Source organism: Lolium rigidum, chromosome 1 (genome assembly GCF_022539505.1).
Source record: "Lolium rigidum isolate FL_2022 chromosome 1, APGP_CSIRO_Lrig_0.1, whole genome shotgun sequence".
In the NCBI taxonomy this organism is placed as follows: Eukaryota; Viridiplantae; Streptophyta; class Magnoliopsida; order Poales; family Poaceae; genus Lolium; species Lolium rigidum.
This window is the reverse complement of record NC_061508.1, coordinates 732739-751842: the sequence shown is the minus strand read 5'-3', so window position 1 is coordinate 751842 and position 19104 is coordinate 732739. Positions and strand designations below refer to the sequence as shown.

Genomic DNA, 19104 nt, shown 5'->3' with positions numbered 1-19104 from the left:
TAAAGTTCTTTGGTTACAACTGAAAAACCGAAAAGAGTGGATCGTAAGCAAGGCACAAGGTGCACGTCGACGACTAAGGTATGATAACCACTTTGCTCTTGCCATCACACGACGCTCTGTCATATTTGCATCTAACTATCATCTCTCTAAGTTTAAACGGTAATCCAAAAAAAAATCGAGCATGGCAAGCACCGCCATAACTTCCCTAGGACCAAAGGGGGCCAGCCCCCCTCCCTGCCACAAACACACCGTGGCATGAAAAATTATAAGTATATCATTAATTGTTAGGCTTAAATTTTAAACATTACTTAAAATTCTACAACTGAAAAACCGAAAAGAGTGGATCATGTTCTTGGCTCCCTGAACTTAGATTGGCTCACTCACCAATCACCGTCAAGCTCCGACGCTAATGGCAAGCATATTATTCAAATTTATTATAGTGTGATTAAGAAATACATAGAGAGTGCTCACAAAATTCCCTTTTTAACACAAGAAGTACATTATTTTTGTTTCTTTGCCCATATGCATTATCTAAATATTTTTTGGAAATTTAAATTCTATATTTTAATTTGTAGCATTTGCTTTAGAAACATCGCATATCAATTGATATGACCAATATGGCTGTGAAAAGTATCTTCCAATACAAATACGCTAAATCAATAGGCCACCGTAACCATGCCTTTTATATGGTAGTTAGCCTTGGGTCATGCCACTTCTTAGTACCATATTTAAAATGTTACCGTGAGGCCACGATGTATTAGTGCCTATTTAATTTGTAGGATTCACTAAATTAGCAGGGAATGAGATAAACATACGATCAGAATGGAATCCTACATGATTGATAAACTACTTGAATTTGAATGAAAGAGTGTTCCACAACGCACGATAAACAAATTAGTTATGGCAAGAAGTTTGAGTGTGAGAATTTCGTGCAAAATATGTTGCAAATGACTCCCTGAGGAAAATAATTTCCTAAGGATTCTAATCACGTGAGTCAAACGGTCAATTATGAGAAAAAAAACTAAAGATCAAATATTTCAGAAATCCTGTAAAATTTATCTCGTTTGATGCCGAAGTGGCATGCATGTGTATATGGGAGTGTGTTTACTCTCTTTGTTTTGTAGGAGTTATGCATGCCTAATTCCAGCGGCATCATATTTTCCATGCTGCTACTAGACCACATCACACTGGCATTAGCTTGGACCATTGTCATTTTTTTTTTTTTTACTTACTGAACAACGTGAACTAGTTCCTATGGATGAATCATGTTAGTTAGCCGACACATATTGTTAGGGGTCACAGATAAATGGTACTCCCTTTGACCCATATTAGTTACCACCAATATAAATGTATGTAGACTTATTTTAGTTCTAGATATATTTATAATTATATTAATGTCAAATAATATGAATTTGAGGAAGTACTTAAAAAATATGTATTCTATAAAGAAAATGCTAAAGTTGTGCATCTGTAGCCGTACTGGATTGATTGTCGAGATGGACCATGGAAGCATGAAAGCATCGTGCAAATACATGCAGATCGACACTGGAATCTTGTGGTGGACGATTTGTTTGACTAATGGCCAAGGGCAAGAAATCGACGGCTAACTACAGACCACAGTACGTGCTAGACCTTGGTGCAAGTAAATTACTCCTGCTCCTTAAGTTGGCGCGCGTGCTGCGTGCGTGCATGCACACTTTGACACTTGACTATCTCCTAGCTGCTGCTGCTCGATCACATGCTCCCATGCTCATGTCGGAGCTAATCCACTACTCAAGCAGTACCTCCTCTTGTCTTAATTAGCAAGCCTGCAGTACGTACACGTGAGCCGACTGTTCCCTGGACATTTCACACGTAGAGCGCAGGGAGAAAGACAGTACGTAGGAAGACGATGATGTATGCGATACTGTAGAGCGCGTAGTAGTGGCTGCAATGCTGACCTTGCTGCAAACACAACGACGACCAAGTGCGCGTGTGTCAGTCAGCCGGCCACTAGCTAGCTGCTGTGCGGGGAAAGCTAGCCAGCCATCGATCCAAACCGAGGGAGAACATTCACAAAGACGATACGACCGACCACCCCAAGCTGCTTTCTTCTTCCTCGCTACTCCACTCCAGCTGCTAGCTATATTTACGTCTCGCGCTTCACTCACTTGCCACTCCACTCCCGGCTTCATCACTCATCTGGCTAGCTTCCCCCTGCACAGGATTTCGTAAAGATGCATACGACAACAGCGCGCGCAGTGCTGCTGCTCCTCTTCGCCGGCTTCATCCCGTTGGCCGCCGCGTCCTCCGGCGACGTCGCGCTCCTCCTCGACAAGCTCAAACCAGCACTGCAGGGCGCCGTCCCCAACGCGCAGCTCGCCACCTGGAACGCCTCCACGCCGCTCTGCCTCTGGCGCGGGCTCCGCTGGGCCACGCCCTCCGGCGAGCCCCTCCGCTGCGACACCGCCGCCGCGCGGGCCAACCTCTCGCTCTCCCGCGACGCCGCGCTCCTCCTCGCCTCCATCCGCCTCCCCGCCGCCGCGCTCGCCGGCCGCCTCCCGCCGGAGCTCGGCGCCTTCCCGGCCCTCGAGTCCGTCTACCTCGCCGCCAACGCCCTCTCCGGCGTCATCCCCCTCGAGCTCGGCAACGCGCCGGCCCTCTCGACGCTCGACCTCGCCGGCAACGCGCTCTCCGGCGCGCTCCCGCCCTCCATCTGGAACCTCTGCGACCGCCTCGCCGAGCTGCGCCTCCACGGCAACGCGCTCTCCGGGGCCATCCCCGCGCCGGCGGGACCCAACGACACCTGCGACCGCCTCCGCCTGCTCGACCTCGGCGCCAACCGCTTCTCGGGCGGCTTCCCGGCCTTCCTCACGGCCTTCCGCGGCCTCCAGCGGCTCGACCTCGGCGGGAACCGCCTCTCCGGGCCCGTTCCGGACTCCCTCGCCGCGATGAGGGGCCTCCAGATGCTCAACCTCTCCTACAACAACTTCTCCGGCCCGCTGCCTCCGGCGTTCTCGGCCTCCGCCTTCACGGAGGAGTCGTTCCTCGGGAACGGCCCCGCGCTGTGCGGCCAGCCGCTGCGCCAGCCGTGCGTGTCCCCCTCGGGGCTCAGCTCCGGCGGCGTCGCGGGGGTGGTCATCGGGCTCATGGCCGGGATCGTCGTGGCCGCGTCGGTGTGCATCGGGTGGGCGCAGGGGCGGTGGCGGCGGAACAGGGTGCGGCGCGCGGCGGAGGAGGGCGCGGAGGAGACGGAGGAGGGCGAGGGCGGCGAGGGGAAGCTGGTGGTGTTCCAGGGCGGGGAGCACCTCACGCTGGAGGAGGTGCTCAACGCGACCGGGCAGGTGGTGGAGAAGGCCAGCTACTGCACGGTCTACAAGGCCAAGCTGGCGGACGGCGGCGGCAGCATCGAGCTGCGGCTGCTCCGCGAGGGGAGCTGCCGCGACGCGGCGTCGTGCGGCCCCGCCGTGCGCCGCATCGGGCGCGCGCGGCACGAGAACCTGGTGCCGCTCAGGGCCTTCTACCAGGGCCGGCGCGGCGAGAAGCTGCTCGTGTACGACTACTTCCCGCACCGCACGCTCCACGACCTCCTCCACGGCGGCGGCGGGCTCGAGAGCAGGCCGGCGCTGACGTGGCCGCGGCGGCACAAGATCGCGCTGGGCGCGGCGCGCGCGCTGGCGTACCTCCACGAGGGGCGGCACGGGGAGGCGCCCGTGGTGCACGGCAACGTGCGGTCGTCGAACGTGCTGGTGGACGAGTACTTCGTGGCGAGGGTGACGGAGTACGCGGTGGTGGGCAGCAGGCTGCTGGTGCCGGCGGCGGCGGAGGCCGTGCTGGCCGCGGTCAAGGCGGACGGGTACAGGGCGCCGGAGCTGCAGTCCGCGAAGCGGTGCGGCCCGCGGACGGACGTGTACGCGTTCGGGATACTGCTGCTGGAGGTGCTCATGGGGAGGAAGCCCTCCTGCGCGGCGAACGCGGGCGACGACCTGCCGTCGCTGGTGAAGGCGGCCGTGCTGGAGGAGGCGACCATGGAGGTGTTCGACGCGGAGGTGGCGAAGGGGGTGCGGAGCCCGGCGGAGGAGGGGCTCGTGCAGGCGCTGAAGCTGGCGATGGGGTGCTGCGCGCCGGTGGCGGCGGCGAGGCCGAGCATGGCGGAGGTGGTGCGGCAGCTGGAGGAGAACCGGCCCAAGAACAGCAGGTCGGCGCTCTACAGCCCCGCCGAGACTAGAAGCGAGGCCGGCACGCCGACGACCGCCGCCTAGCGCGCCATATAGCAACTACGATTAATTAATTGCTCATGATGGTCTTCGTGTACCGCTGGTCGATCGCCATTCCGACAACATCGATCCATCTGTCTCAGCTTTCATGAACCAGTCAGGAATCCTAGGAATTCCTGGATTAAGATGTGTAGCACACTTGATTAAAGAGACAATTGCCCGAGAAATGATTATGTTTGTACTGTATGATCAATCGCGCGCGAAGTCACCGCATTGGACTCGTGGATTGAAATGAACACCTTTTTTTGTAAAGAAATTGCAGTAGACAGGAGGAGTTCATCTCTGTGACAAAGAAATGGCGGTGGAAAGGTAAAGGTTGAAGCTGAAGTTTACGTAGCTAGCCAAAGGTCCTTTGTTTTTTCCCTTGTGTCGTGCCACGCGACAGGATATAAAATGGAAGCTGAAATAGATTTGCAAAAGAAATGTGAAGAATCTTTGCCTTTGGCGCCACCAGGTAGCTAGCTAGCCTTTCGAATGGAACATGGATTGGAACGTATCATGCATGCATGCTGCTATAGTTGCTATGACTATGTGAGATTCCATCATGCATCTATCCATCAGTGACCATCTATTTTATTTTGTTGCTGGATTTGGTTCGTAAGTTCGTTGGTAAACTAAAGACTGAACGTACACAGCACAATCACCAATTGGACGAGGAAAAGGAAAGTGCGTCCTTTGCTCGTCCGAAGGAGCAGCATCGGTAGATCTACATCGGGAATTGTATCAAGCAATGCAGAGCCCCCTGGCTAACTGTTGTCTTGCAATTTAGTGTGGCTTATCTTATTTATTCTTTCACCATTCATTGTTTACTTGTTGGTGACGTGTCTGTTAAGATGACAAAGCCACTGGTAGATGTGACCTACTCCACGCGAGAGAGTTTTTTTTAAAAATAGTTAGACTAATTATAATGGGAAATATGCATATGATACTAGTGTACGGTACTATCTTCACAATGCATCATATGTTATCGTATGTTACATGTATTTAATGATTTATAGAATCGCAATACAATAGTGTGTAGTACAAAGTGGAATTGTGCACTAATCCTCTAGCCGACATCATTACTCTCTAGGCGGTGAAGCCCAAAAAGATAAGAGAGCCCTAGCTTTCATACCAATTGAATGTACAAGGAAGTCGCCTAGAGAGGGGGGGGGGGTGTGAATAGGCGAGTTATAAAAACTTCTACTTGAGAGCTGAACAAGGCAGAATAAAACTACTTAGTGTTTACTTGTTTAGCTCAAAGCCTATCAACTAGGGTTTGCCTAAGTGCATCAACAACCTATGCTAAGCATGATGAGCAACAAAGTGATAACAAGCTAGGTATAGAACATCAAGCATGATAGATATCACAATGTAAAGCGCATAGGTAAAGAAGCTCGGGTTGAGAAGTAACCGGTGCACGAGGAGACGACGATGTATCATGAAGTTCACACCCAAGGGTGCTACGTCTCCGTTGGAGCGGTATGGAGGCACGAGACACTCTAGCCCGCGATTCTTCATTAGATGGCCTTTATATCCTCATGATTTTTCCATTTATTAGCATCTATTAGTGGGTTTGGGTCGTCCACGTCTTGGAATTGATTAAGTAGAGGATTTGCACATCTTGACATTAATTAGAATTTATTAGTGGGTCTAGGAAGATATCCGTTGCTTATTTAACAAAATATCCTGATTTAGATGGAGATAATGTGGTCGTTTTCATGAGCCATCAAGGAGCATACCATATGTTTGGTATTATACCATCGGTAGGCATATGCACATCTTTGACCGCATATATTTTTTCAAATTGGGCTTTGCTTCAGTACCATCGATTGCTATTTTCTTATCCACCATAGTTTGCTAGGTTGGTAGTCAATTCTAAATTTTTGATATTTGTGGTGGTTCAGAGCTTATATCAGTCTGGATCTTCTTGCTTTGATGCTTTTTTTACCTATTAGTGCTCAACGGTTGGTTTTCTACACTCAAGTCTACGGTTTTTTTTTCTGTAATGATAATATCCTCGACTATTCTTTTTTCTGCAGGCAATATATGCCTATACAAAGGGGATACGCTACACCCTTGATCAGGATGGATGTAGATAGAGAGTGAAAAAGGGAAGGAGTGGGTGGGGTGACATGCTTGTGCAGAGAATTTGTGAGAACCAAATTTTTGCCCATCAATTATTGGCTTCTTCGTTCTCACGTTTCTCCCTCATTCCCCTCCACCAAGATCCTTTTCTTGTTAACCCTTTCTCTCTCTCTCTCCCTCTCTCTTATTTTGATCGTAGTCTTGTTATTTTCCTTTGTGAGGTGGCCATCACCGCTAGGTGGTCGCGTCTTTGAGTGAGGAGGAAGAAGAGAGAATGCAGATGTGGAGGCAGTGGAGAACGGGCCAAGAAATAGGAGGCACGGTTTTCCTGACCTTTTTTGGTCTTTGTTTTTATTTTGAGGGGCGCGAAACAAGGCTGAATTTTTTTGGAGTTGGGGTCAATCACGATTGGAAAAAGGCGGGAAAAAACCCGGACTCAGACAATGGACCATATTTTTTTATATGTTAAACTGATCATAATGAAGATTGAAGCGGGGAGGGAAGAATGAGGAAATGAATACACTAAAGGGAAAATCTGGCTTATGTTCAATTGTAAAAGCAGCTAGATGAAAGTTAGACTGTCCCTTTTTTCTTCATCTTTTTAGTTTTTTTGAAAGATGAACCACATTTTATTAAAGCAAAGCAAGCCCGCCTCATTAAAAACCTTCCAGCCCCCTTCGGTGCCCTGGAAGGAAAAGAGTGCGTCTGGTAACTTGCCCGCGAACACATCATGGTTACAAATTACAGTCATGAGCAACAGCCGCCAGAACACTATCCGAGATTGTGTCACATAAAATACCAACCTCACCAGAATTGCCTAACATAGCTAGACTGTGAGCTGCTAAATTGCTCTCTCTGCCGATCTTTTTAATCGAGATTTGAGTGAAGATCTTCAGCAATTCTCTCACTTCCTCATACAAACACCACACCATCGATCTATCAATTACAGAGGACGTGCACATCTGAATACTCGAGAGTAGTCAGATTCTATTGTAGCTGCTTTATACCTGCTAAAACGGCATGTACCTCAGCTTCTTCCGCGCTGTTGCAACCAGCGATTAGTCTCCATTCCGATATAATAACACGACCAGCATCATCCCTTACAACCACCATTCCGATATAATAACACGACCAGCATCATCCCTTACAATCACGCCAAAGCCCGCCTTCTTAGACAACGCATCCCAGCCTCCATCTACATTTGCTTTCACCTAGCCCGTCCATGGAGCTGCCTAGTTACTGGATGTTGCTAGGCCTGCAGTATTAGACAACATGTCGCAGGGGAGAGGGTTCTTCCCTTTGGCATCCACCTTTGGATCAGCTGCAAAAGAGAAAGACTCAAGATAGTTAACCAAAAAAGGAACCGATGCCGAGATAGAAGCTTTGCCATCTCCGTGCACTATATTATTCCGGTGATGCCACACCCTCCAAAAAAGAAAGATCACTCTCGTACGCATGTCAGTATTTATCTTCTGAAGAAGAATACGAAGCCACTCCCCCCCCCCCAAAAGCAAACGCAGACTCAGGAGGGAGTAGCCATGAATTCCTGAGTTCTTCCCTCAGAGCTCTAGCAAGCGTGCATCGAATTAACGCATGGTCATCGTCCTCAGCTTCCCTTCCACATATGGCGCACCTAGGATTAACAGAAGGAATCCGACGGTGAACATTAGAGTTGACCGCCAAGGTAGCAGTTGCAGCCTTTGAGGCAAACACTTTTAATTTTTGAGGAACTTTTGCTTTCCAAATCACATTCCAAATGCCCCTGTCTCCAGAAAGCTCAGCACTCGACTGACCACCGCTGAGTCTAGCGAAGGAGTCGCCCATACCAAGTCTGTAGGCAGAACGGACGGAGAAAATACCATTGCACTCATGCATCCAAGCCACAAAGTCCTCGCATTGCCTGGCAGGGAGCTTTATAGACTGAATAGAGTCCGCGTCTAGCCGGGGGCAACACGCACGAACCAGGTCTTCGTCCCATGACCTGGTGTGAGGTTCAATGAGTTCAGAGACCCAACAGCGTCGGCTATTTCCCAGCCTCCTCGATACACGGGGCGCATCAGGCCGAGGCAGCCAATTATCCCTGAAGATCTTTACCTGGGAACCAGAACCAATCCGCCATACCACCCCTTTCTTTAGAAGCTCAAGACCATGTATGACACCCTGCCACGATTGAGATGTGTTTTGAACAAAAGCAGTGTAAAGAAGGTTTCCAGATGGATAATACTTTGCTTTAAGGACACGAGCGTAGAAACTATCAGGGCAATGAATCAATCTCCAGGCTTGGCGGGCAAGTAAGGCTTGGTTAAAAATGCGGAGGTCACGAAAACCCATTCCCCCCTGACTTTTAGGCTGTGTCATCTTTTCCCATGACATCCAATGCATCCGGCGTCGATTCTCCTCATCAACCCACCAGAAATCACGAACAATCTTAGATAGATCCTCAATAAGGCCCGCAGGAAATTTGAAAACACCCATAGCGTAGGTGGGCAGAGATTGCAAGACTGCCTTAATGAGGATTTCTTTTGCTGCACCGGACATATATTTCTCCACCCAGTCAATTGCTTTCTTAGCGAATCTTTCTTTTGTTTTCTGAAGCTTTCCTTTTTTCAGCCTCCCTTCTGGTACCGATAGACCCAAATATTTTTCCTCAAAGCACAGAGTGTCATATTTCAAAATATTCTTGATAGCAACTTGTGTATCCTCAGCAACACGATCACCATATAGAATGGAGCATTTGCCAAGGCTCACCAATTGGCCAGTAATTTTTTCATATCGTTCTAGCACCTCTTTAACTGCTGCGGCTTGATCAACAGACCCTTCAAAGAACATAAGACAGTCATCCGCAAATAACAGGTGAGACACGCCTGGGCATCTCCTGCTTAGCCGCAGCTCATGAAGGGAACCATCTTCGATCCCTTATTTTATAAGGCAAGATAAACCGTCAGCAACACTACTAGGAAAAGGCCTAGCCGTAAGATGGGTGTTAGTGGCGCACCAGGAGGGCAGTGCGCCACTACTACTTAGCAGTGGCGCACCGGAAAGTGGTGGGCCACTATTAAAAATGTAGTAGTGGCGCACCTCTCCTGCGGTGCGCCACCACTAAGTTTGACCATCGGTTTGACCCATCCTTATACATAGCAATGGCGCACCGTGCAGAGGTGCGCCACAGCTAATTTTTGTAGCAGTGGCGCACCTCTACATGGTGCGCCATTACTATGTAAAGGGGAGGATGGACATGTTTGGGCATCACTTAGTAGTGGCGCACCATGCTTGGTGCGCCACTGCTAAGTGGTGCCCAAACATTTCCACCCCCCCGTCCCCGTGGATCGCCTTTTCGAGTTTGGAAAAAATAAAAGAAATAGATAGAAAATTCAAAAAATTAAATCCTTTGAAATGCCCATGTAATATGTCATCTAGGTTTAGTGAAAATTGAAAAAAAATGAATTTTGATATATTATGCAAAATGGCGTCATGTTTCGGTAAAATGGGTTTTCTGGTTGCATACGACCTCCGATGAAAAACTTTTTTATATCAAAATCGATCTACGCGAAATTTCCTATTCGAATTCAACGGCCTATGGCCGTTTGGAGAAAAAATGGATTCGTCAAATTCAAAACAGAAACATGACTTTTTTCAGGTTTTAGATTTTGGGCAAAAAATAGAAAAAAATAGCGGTGGCGCACCCATGCCTTGGTGCGCCACTGCTAAGCTTCCCGCCCACGAATTTCAAAATGGGAGGAGCCGGCCACTTAACCCCCTCCTCCCTCCTCCTCCACACATTCTCCTGCTTTCATTCTCCTCTCCTCCTCCTGCTCTCCTCCTCTCCTCTCCTCCTTTCACTCCGGCGACCTCCTCCTCTCCTCTCCTCCTTTCACTCCGGCGACCTCCTCCACTATGTCGAGCTCCGGTGACCTTACTTTCCGGCGAGCTCCTCCACTATGGTGACCTCCGGTGACCTTACTCTCCGACGACCCTCCGGCAACCTGATGGCGTGTATTTCACACGTTCGTTGGGCAACCCCAAGAGGAAGGTATGATGCGCACAGCAGCAAGTTTTCCCTCAGAAAGAAACCAAGGTTTATCGAACCAGGAGGAGCCAAGAAGCACGTTGAAGGTTGATGGCGGCGGGATGTAGTGCGGCGCAACACCGAGGATTCCGGCGCCAACGTGGAACCTGCACAACACAACCAAAGTACTTTGCCCCAACGAAACGAGTGAGGTTGTCAATCTCACCTGGCTTGCTGTAACAAAGGATTAACCGTATTGTGTGGAAGATGATTGTTTGCGAGAGAAAACGAGTAAAAACAAGTATTGCGATGAGATTGTATTTCGAGTAAAGAGAATTGGACCGGGGTCCACGGTTCACTAGAGGTGTCTCTCCCATAAGACGAACAGCATGTTGGGTGAACAAATTACAGTTGGGCAATTGACAAATAAAGAGAGCATGACAATGCACATACATATTATGATGAGTATAGTGAGATTTAATTGGGCATTACGACAAAGTACATAGACCGCCATCCAACCGCATCTATGCCTAAAAAGTCCACCTTCGAGGTTATCATCCGAACCCCCTCCGGTATTAAGTTGCAAAGCAACGAGACAATTGCATTAAGTATGGTGCGTAATGTAATCAACAACTACATCCTTAGACATAGCATCAATGTTTTATCCCTAGTGGCAACGACACAATACAACCTTAGAACTTTCGTCACTTGTCCCGAGTGTCAATGCGGGCATGAACCCACTATCGAGCATAAGTACTCCCTCTTGGAGTTAAAAGCATCTACTTGGCCAGAGCATCTACTAATAACGGAGAGCATGCAAGATCATAAACAACACATAAGCATAACTTTGATAATCAACATAACAAGTATTCTCTATTCATCGGATCCCAACAAACGCAACATATAGAATTACATATAGACGATCTTGATCATGATAGGCAGCTCACAAGATCCGACAATGATAGCACAATGGGGAGAAGACAACCATCTAGCTACTGCTATGGACCCATAGTCCAGGGGTAGACTACTCACTCATCACTCCGGAGGCGACCATGGCGGTGTAGAGTCCTCCGGGAGATGATTCCCCTCTCCGGCGAGGTGCCGGAGGCGATCTCCGGGATCCCCGAGATGGGATCGGCGGCGACGGCGTCTCGATGAGGTTTTCCGTATCGTGGTTCTCGGTGCTGGGGGTTTCGTCACGGAGGCTTTAAGTAGGCGGAAGGGTAGGTCAAGAGGCGGCACGAGGGCCCCACACCACGGGGCCGCGCGGCCAAGGGGGGCCGCGCCGCCCTAGGGTGTGGCCCCCTCGTGGCCCCTCTTCGTCTCGTCTTCGGTCTTCCGGAAGCTTCGTGAGAAAATAGGCCTCTGGGCTTTTATTTCGTCCAATTCCGAGAATATTTCTTTACTAGGATTTACGAAACCAAAAACAGCTAGAACAACGAATCGGCACTTCGGCATCTTGTTAATAGGTTAGTTCCGGAAAATGCACGAATATGACATAAAGTGTGCATAAAACATGTAGATAACATCAATAATGTGGCATGGAACACAAGAAATTATCGATACGTTGGAGACGTATCAGCATCCCCAAACGAAAATGCTCAAATTGAATAAAAGTTGCGTACATATCTGGGGATCATGCTCGTAAATTGGCGTAATTTTCTGAGCTACCTACAGGGAGATAGACCCAGATTCGTGACAGCAAAGAAATCTGGAACTGCGCAGTAATCCAAATCTAGTACTTACTTTTCTATCAACGGCTTAACTTGGCACAACAAAACTCAAAACTAAGATAAGGAGAGGTTGCTACGAGTAGTAAACAACTTCCAAGACACAAAATAAAAATAAAGTACTGTAGGTAAAAACATGGGTTGTCTCCCATAAGCGCTTTTCTTTAACGCCTTTTAGCTAGGCGCAGAAAGTGTGTATCAAGTATTATCAAGAGATGAAGCATCAACATCATAGTTTGTTCTAATAATAGAATCATAAGGTACCTTTATTCTCTTTCTAGGGAAGTGTTCCATACCTTTCTTGAGAGGAAATTGATATTTTATATTACCTTCCCTCATATCAATAATAGCACCAACGAGTTCGAAGAAAAGGTCTTCCCAATATAATTGGACAAGATGCATTGCATTCAATATCCAAGACAACAAAATCAACGGGAACAAGATTATTGTTAACGGTAATGCGAACATTATCAACTTTACCCAAAGGTTTCTTTGTAGAATGATCAGCAAGATTAACATCCAAATAACAATTTTTCAGCGGTGGCAAGTCAAGCATATTATAAATTTTCTTAGGCATAACGAAATACTTGCACCAAGATCACATAAAGCATTGCAATCAAAATCTTTAACCTTCATCTTAATGATGGGCTCCCAACCATCTTCTAGCTTTTTAGGAATAGAGGCTTCGCGCTCTAGTTTCTCTTCTCTAGCTTTTATGAGAGCATTTGTAATATGATGCGTGAAAGCCAAATTTATAGCACTAGCATTAGGACTTTTAGCAAGTTTTTGCAAGAACTTTATAACTTCAGAGATGTGGCAATCATCAAAATTCAAACCATTATAATCTAAAGCAATGGGATCATCATCCCCAATGTTGGAAAAAATTTCAGCAGCTTTATCACGAGCGGTTTCAGTAGTTTAGCGATTTCGAGCGGTTTTTCGCGCTTTGCATTAGAAGTGGAAACATTGCTAACACCAATTCTTTTATTAGTATGAGTATGAGGTGCAGCAACATGTGTAGCATTAGCATTACTAGTGGTGGTAATAGTCCAAACTTTAGCTATATTCTTCTCTTTAGCTAGTTTTTCATTTTCTTCTCTATCCCACCTAGCACGCGAGTTCAGCCATTAATCTTATATTCTCATTAATTCTAACTTGAATGGCATTTGCTGTAGTAACAATTTTATTATGATAATTCTCATTAGGCAAAACTTTTGATTTCAAAAGATCAACATCAGCGACAAGACTATCGACTTTAGAAGCAAGTATATCAATTTTCCCAAGCTTTTCTTCAACTGATTTGTTAAAAGCAGTTTGTGTACTAATAAATTCTTTAAGCATGGCTTCAAGTCCAGGGGTGAATTCCTATTATTGTTGTAAGAATTTCCATAAGAATTACCATAGCCGTTGCCATTATTATAAGGATATGGCCTATAGTTGTTACTAGAATTGTTCGGTAAGCATTGTTGTTGAAATTATTATTTTTAATGAAGTTTACATCAACATGTTCTTCTTGTGCAACCAATGAAGCTAATGGAACATTATTAGGATCAATATTAGTCCTATCATTCACAAGCATAGACATAATAGCATCAACCTTATCATTCAAGGAAGAGGATTCCTCAACAGAATTTACCTTCTTACCTTGTGGGGCTCTTTCCGTGTGCCATTCGAGTAGTTGATCATCATATTATCAAGAAGCCTTGTTGCTTCACCAAGAGTGATGGACATAAAGGTACCTCCAGCAGCTGAATCCAATAAATTCCGTGAAGAAAAATTTAGTCCTCGCATAGAAGGTTTGGATGATCATCCAAGTAGTCGATCCATGGGTTGGGCAATTTTTAACTAGAGATTTCATTCTTTCCCAAGCTTGAGCAACATGTTCAGTATCTAATTGTTTAAAATTCATTATTCTACTCCTCAAAGATATAATTTTAGCAGGGGGATAATATCTACCAATAAAAGCATCCTTGCATTTAGTCCATGAATCAATACTATTCTTAGGCGAGAGATAGCAACCAATCTTTAGCTCTTCCTCTTAATGAGAAAGGGAACAATTTTAGTTTAATAATATCACCATCTACATCTTTATATTTTTGCATTTCACATAGTTCAACAAAATTATTAAGATGGGCAGCAACATCATCGAACTAATTCCGGAAAATTGATCTTTCATAACAAGATTCGATAAAGCGAGTTTAATTTCAAAGAATTCTGCTGTAGTAGCAGGTGGAGCAATAGGTGTGCATAAGAAATCATTATTATTTGTGGTTGTGAAGTCACACAACTTAGTATTTTCAGGGGTAGCCATTTTAGCAGTAGTAAATAAAGCAAACTAGATAAAGTAAATGCAAGTAAACTAATTTTTTTGTGTTTTTGATATAGCAAACAAGATAGCAAATAAAGTAAAACTAGCAACTAATTTTTTTTTGTATTTTGATTTAGTGCAGCAAACAAAGTAGTAAATAAAACTAAGCAAGACAAAAACAAAGTAAAGAGATTGAGAAGTGGAGACTCCCTTGCAGCGTGTCTTGATCTCCCCGACAACGGCGCCGGAAAAAGAGCTTGATGGCGTGTATTTCACACGTTCGTTGGGCAACCCCAAGAGGAAGGTATGATGCGCACAGCAGCAAGTTTTCCCTCAGAAAGAAACCAAGGTTTATCGAACCGGGAGGAGCCAAGAAGCACGTTGAAGGTTGATGGCGGCGGGATGTAGTGCGGCGCAACACCGGGGATTCCGGCGCCAACGTGGAACCTGCACAACACAACCAAAGTACTTTGCCCCAACGAAACGGTGAGGTTGTCAATCTCACCGGCTTGCTCTGTAACAAAGGATTAACCGTATTGTGTGGAAGATGATTGTTTGCAGAGAAAACGAGTAAAAACAAGTATTGCGGTAGATTGTATTTCGAGTAAAGAGAATTGGACCGGGGTCCACAGTTCACTAAAGGTGTCTCTCCCATAAGACGAACAACATGTTGGGTGAACAAATTACAGTTGGGCAATTGACAAATAAAGAGAGCATGACAATGCACATACATATTATGATGAGTATAGTGAGATTTAATTGGGCATTACGACAAAGTACATAGACCGCCATCCAAGCTGCATCTATGCCTAAAAAGTCCACCTTCGAGGTTATCATCCGAACCCCTCCGGTATTAAGTTGCAAAGCAACGAGACAATTGCATTAAGTATGGTGCGTAATGTAATCAACAACTACATCCTTAGACATAGCATCAATGTTTTATCCCTAGTGGCAACGAGCACAACACAACCTTAGAACTTTCACGTCACTTGTCCCGGTGTCAATGCAGGCATGAACCCACTATCGAGCATAAGTACTCCCTCTTGGAGTTAAAAGCATCTACTTGGCCAGAGCATCTACTAATAACGGAGAGCATGCAAGATCATAAACAACACATAAGCATAACTTTGATAATCAACATAACAAGTATTCTCTATTCATCGGATCCCAACAAACGCAACATATAGAATTACATATAGACGATCTTGATCATGATAGGCAGCTCACAAGATCCGACAATGATAGCACAATGGGGAGAAGACAACCATCTAGCTACTGCTATGGACCCATAGTCCAGGGGTAGACTACTCACTCATCACTCCGGAGGCGACCATGGCGGTGTAGAGTCCTCCGGGAGATGATTCCCCTCTCCGGCGGGTGCCGGAGGCGATCTCCGAGGATCCCCGAGATGGGATCGGCGGCGACGGCGTCTCGATAAGGTTTTCCGTATCGTGGTTCTCGGTGCCGGGGGTTTCGTCACGGAGGCTTTAAGTAGGCGGAAGGGTAGGTCAAGAGGCGGCACGAGGGCCCCACACCACAGGGCCGCGCGGCCAAGGGGGGGGGCCACGCCGCCCTAGGGTGTGGCCCCCTCGTGGCCCCTCTTCGTCTCGTCTTCGGTCTTCTGGAAGCTTCGTGAGAAAATAGGCCTCCGGGCTTTTATTTCGTCCAATTCCGAGAATATTTCTTTACTAGGATTTCGAAACCAAAAACAGCGAGAAAACAGACAAGCGGCACTTCGGCATCTTGTTAATAGGTTAGTTCCAGAAAATGCACGAATATGACATAAAGTGTGCATAAAACATGTAGATAACATCAATAATGTGGCATGGAACACAAGAAATTATCGATACGTTGGAGACGTATCACAACCCTCTAGCCTCCATTACCTCTGGCCTTCGTCCTCTTGTTCATCCTCTCCTACATCTCCTCACCTCTCTTCACCTCTCCTACGTCCCTCATCCATCATCACCGGCGGCTAGGCTAAGAAAAATGAGAATGAACATTGCACAAATAATTCTAGCAACAAGAACGAGAAAAAATAACGAGCCAAAAAAATTCGAAACAATATGTGCAGATCCGGATCCGGATCCCGATCCGGATCCAGATCTAGAAATTTCAAATTTTAGTAGTGGCGCACCTTTTTTCTATCCAGTGGCGCACCTCGGACGTTTAGGAGTGGCGCACCATGAAGCTAGTAGTGGCGCACTACCTGGTGCGCCACTGCTAAGCCAAATAGCAATGGCGCACCACTAGTGCGCCACTACTAAAAGTTAGCAGTGGCGTGATAGCAGTGGCGCACTGATACGTCTCCGACGTATTGATAATTTCTTATGTTCCATGCCACATTATTGATGATATCTACATGTTTTGTACACATTATATGTCATATTTATGCGTTTTCCGGAACTAACCTATTGACGAGATGCCGAAGGGCCGGTTCTCGTTTTCTGTTGTTTTTGGTTCCGAAATCCTAGTAAGGAAATATTCTCGGAATCGGACGAAATCAAGGCCCAGCATCCTATTTTTCCACGAAGCTTCCAGAACACCCGAGAGTCGCCAGAGGGGGGCCACAGGCCCACCACACATGACCCTGGCGCGGCCAAGGGGGGGCCCGCGCCCCCCTATTGTGTCGTCGCCTCGTCGCCCCTCCGACTCCGCCTCTTCGCCTATAAAAATGTCCCTGACCTAAAACTTCGAGAAAAAAAGCCACGGTACAAGAAACCTTCCAGAGCCGCCGCCATCGCGAAGCCAAGATCTGGGGGACAGGAGTCTCTGTTCCGGCACGCCGCCGGGACGGGGAAGTGCCCCGGAAGGCTCCTCCATCGACACCACCGCCATCTTCATCAACGCTGCTGTCTCCCATGAGGAGGGAGTAGTTCTCCATCGAGGCTCGGGGCTGTACCGGTAGCTATGTGGTTAATCTCTCTCCTATGTGCTTCAATCCAATAATCTCATGAGCTGCCTTACATGATTGAGATTCATATGATGATGCTTGTAATCTAGATGTCATTATGCTAGTCAAGTGGGTTTTACTTATGTGATCTCCGGAGACTCCTTGTCCCACGTGTGTAAAGGTGACAGTGTGTGCACCGTGTGGGTCTCTTAGGCTATATTTCACGAGAATACTTATTCACTGTTATGAATGGCGTAGTGAAGTGCTTATTTATATCTCTTTATGATTGCAATGTGTTTTGTATCACAATTTATCTGTGTGCTACTCTAGTGTTGTTATTAAAGTAGTTTTATTCCTCCTGCACGGTGTAATGGTGACAGTGTGTGCATCCGTGTTAGTACTTGGCGTAGGCTATGATTGTGATATCTTGAAGATTGCGAAGTTAACTATTGCTATGATAGTATTGATGTGATCTATGCCTCCTTTCGTAGTGTGAAGGTGACAGTGTGCATGCTATGTTAGTACTTGGTTTAGTTGTGTTGATCTGTCATGCACTCTAAGGTTATTTAAATATGAACATTGAATATTGTGGAGCTTGTTAACTCCGGCATTGAGGGTTCGTGTAATCCTACACAGTTAGTGGTGTTCATCATCCAACAAGAGGGTGTAGAGTATGCATTTATTTATTCTGTTATGTGATCAATGTTGAGAGTGTCCACTAGTGAAAGTATGATCCCTAGGCCTTGTTCCTAAATACTGCTATCGCTGCTTGTTTACTATTTTACTGCGTTACTACTGCTTGTTTACTGTCCTGGGCAAGGCACTTTTCCGGTGCCGTTGCCACTGCTCATACTTATTTATACCACCTGTATTTCACTATCTCTTCGCCGAACTAGTGCACCTATTAGGTGTGTTGGGGACACAAGAGACTTCTTTCTTTGTGGTTGCGGGGTTGCATGAGAGGGATATCTTTGACCTCTTCCTCCCTGAGTTCGATAAACCTTGGGTGATCCACTTAAGGGAAACTTGCTGCTGTTCTACAAACCTCTGCTCTTGGAGGCCCAACACTGTCTACAAGAATAGAAGCACCCGTAGACATCACGCACCACTAGTGCGCCACTGATGGGTAAAAGTGGTGCGCAACTGATTGCCCTTTTCCTAGTAGTGCAACAAACAAGAATAAGTACGGCGAGAGGGGATCACCTTGGTGGAGTCCGCGGGTAGGAGTGAAAGGGTGTGACGCCCCGAAACCGGTACCATGAGGATTCCAGCGAACCTGCCAAAATCCGCACGGTATCGATTCTTAGACGCCCTCCGACCCGACGTGCGCGACGATTCACACACGTGATGCCAGAGGAATTAACACGAGCGGTAACATTACAACAGGATTACAATAGAGCCCACAAGAAACTTATATTACAACAACGACTCCAACGAGTCAAGATACAAATATACAATACAAAGATCCAAGTCATACAGAAGATCAAATACGTCCGAGTACGGAAAAGATACAAATTGGACTAAGAGTCCTGAAGATAACCAGTGGCGTCCATAACCCTGCCCAGGCCAAGCCGGAAGGGTAACCTTGCTAACGTCGTCATCTCGTACCTGTCGAAGTCGGGCCATCGGTTGTCGACAAAAGGAGGAAACAAAAGAGAAAGAGAAAAGGCGAGGGTAAGTACCAAGGAATAAACTCCGGCATGTACTTAGCGAGACTAGAAATGGCTATGCTCGCCAGGCGAATATATTACCGGGGGCTATATGGTAGGTTTAGCGGCAGCAAAACTATAACCAATAGAAACACGCTACAACATCCGTCTACTTAGAGAAGATAAGAGAGCGCA

The 19104-nt window shown here is 46.8% G+C and overlaps 1 protein-coding gene across 1 annotated transcript; it reads left to right on the top strand.

Moving 5' to 3' along the window:
• Positions 1-2215: 2215 nt before the first annotated feature.
• LOC124666089 (putative kinase-like protein TMKL1) lies at positions 2216-4442 on the top strand. The gene has a single exon (XM_047203442.1). The coding sequence runs from the start codon at positions 2217-2219 to the stop codon at positions 4239-4241; it is 2025 nt and encodes a 674-aa protein (XP_047059398.1). The 5' UTR covers position 2216; the 3' UTR covers positions 4242-4442.
• Positions 4443-19104: the final 14662 nt, after the last annotated feature.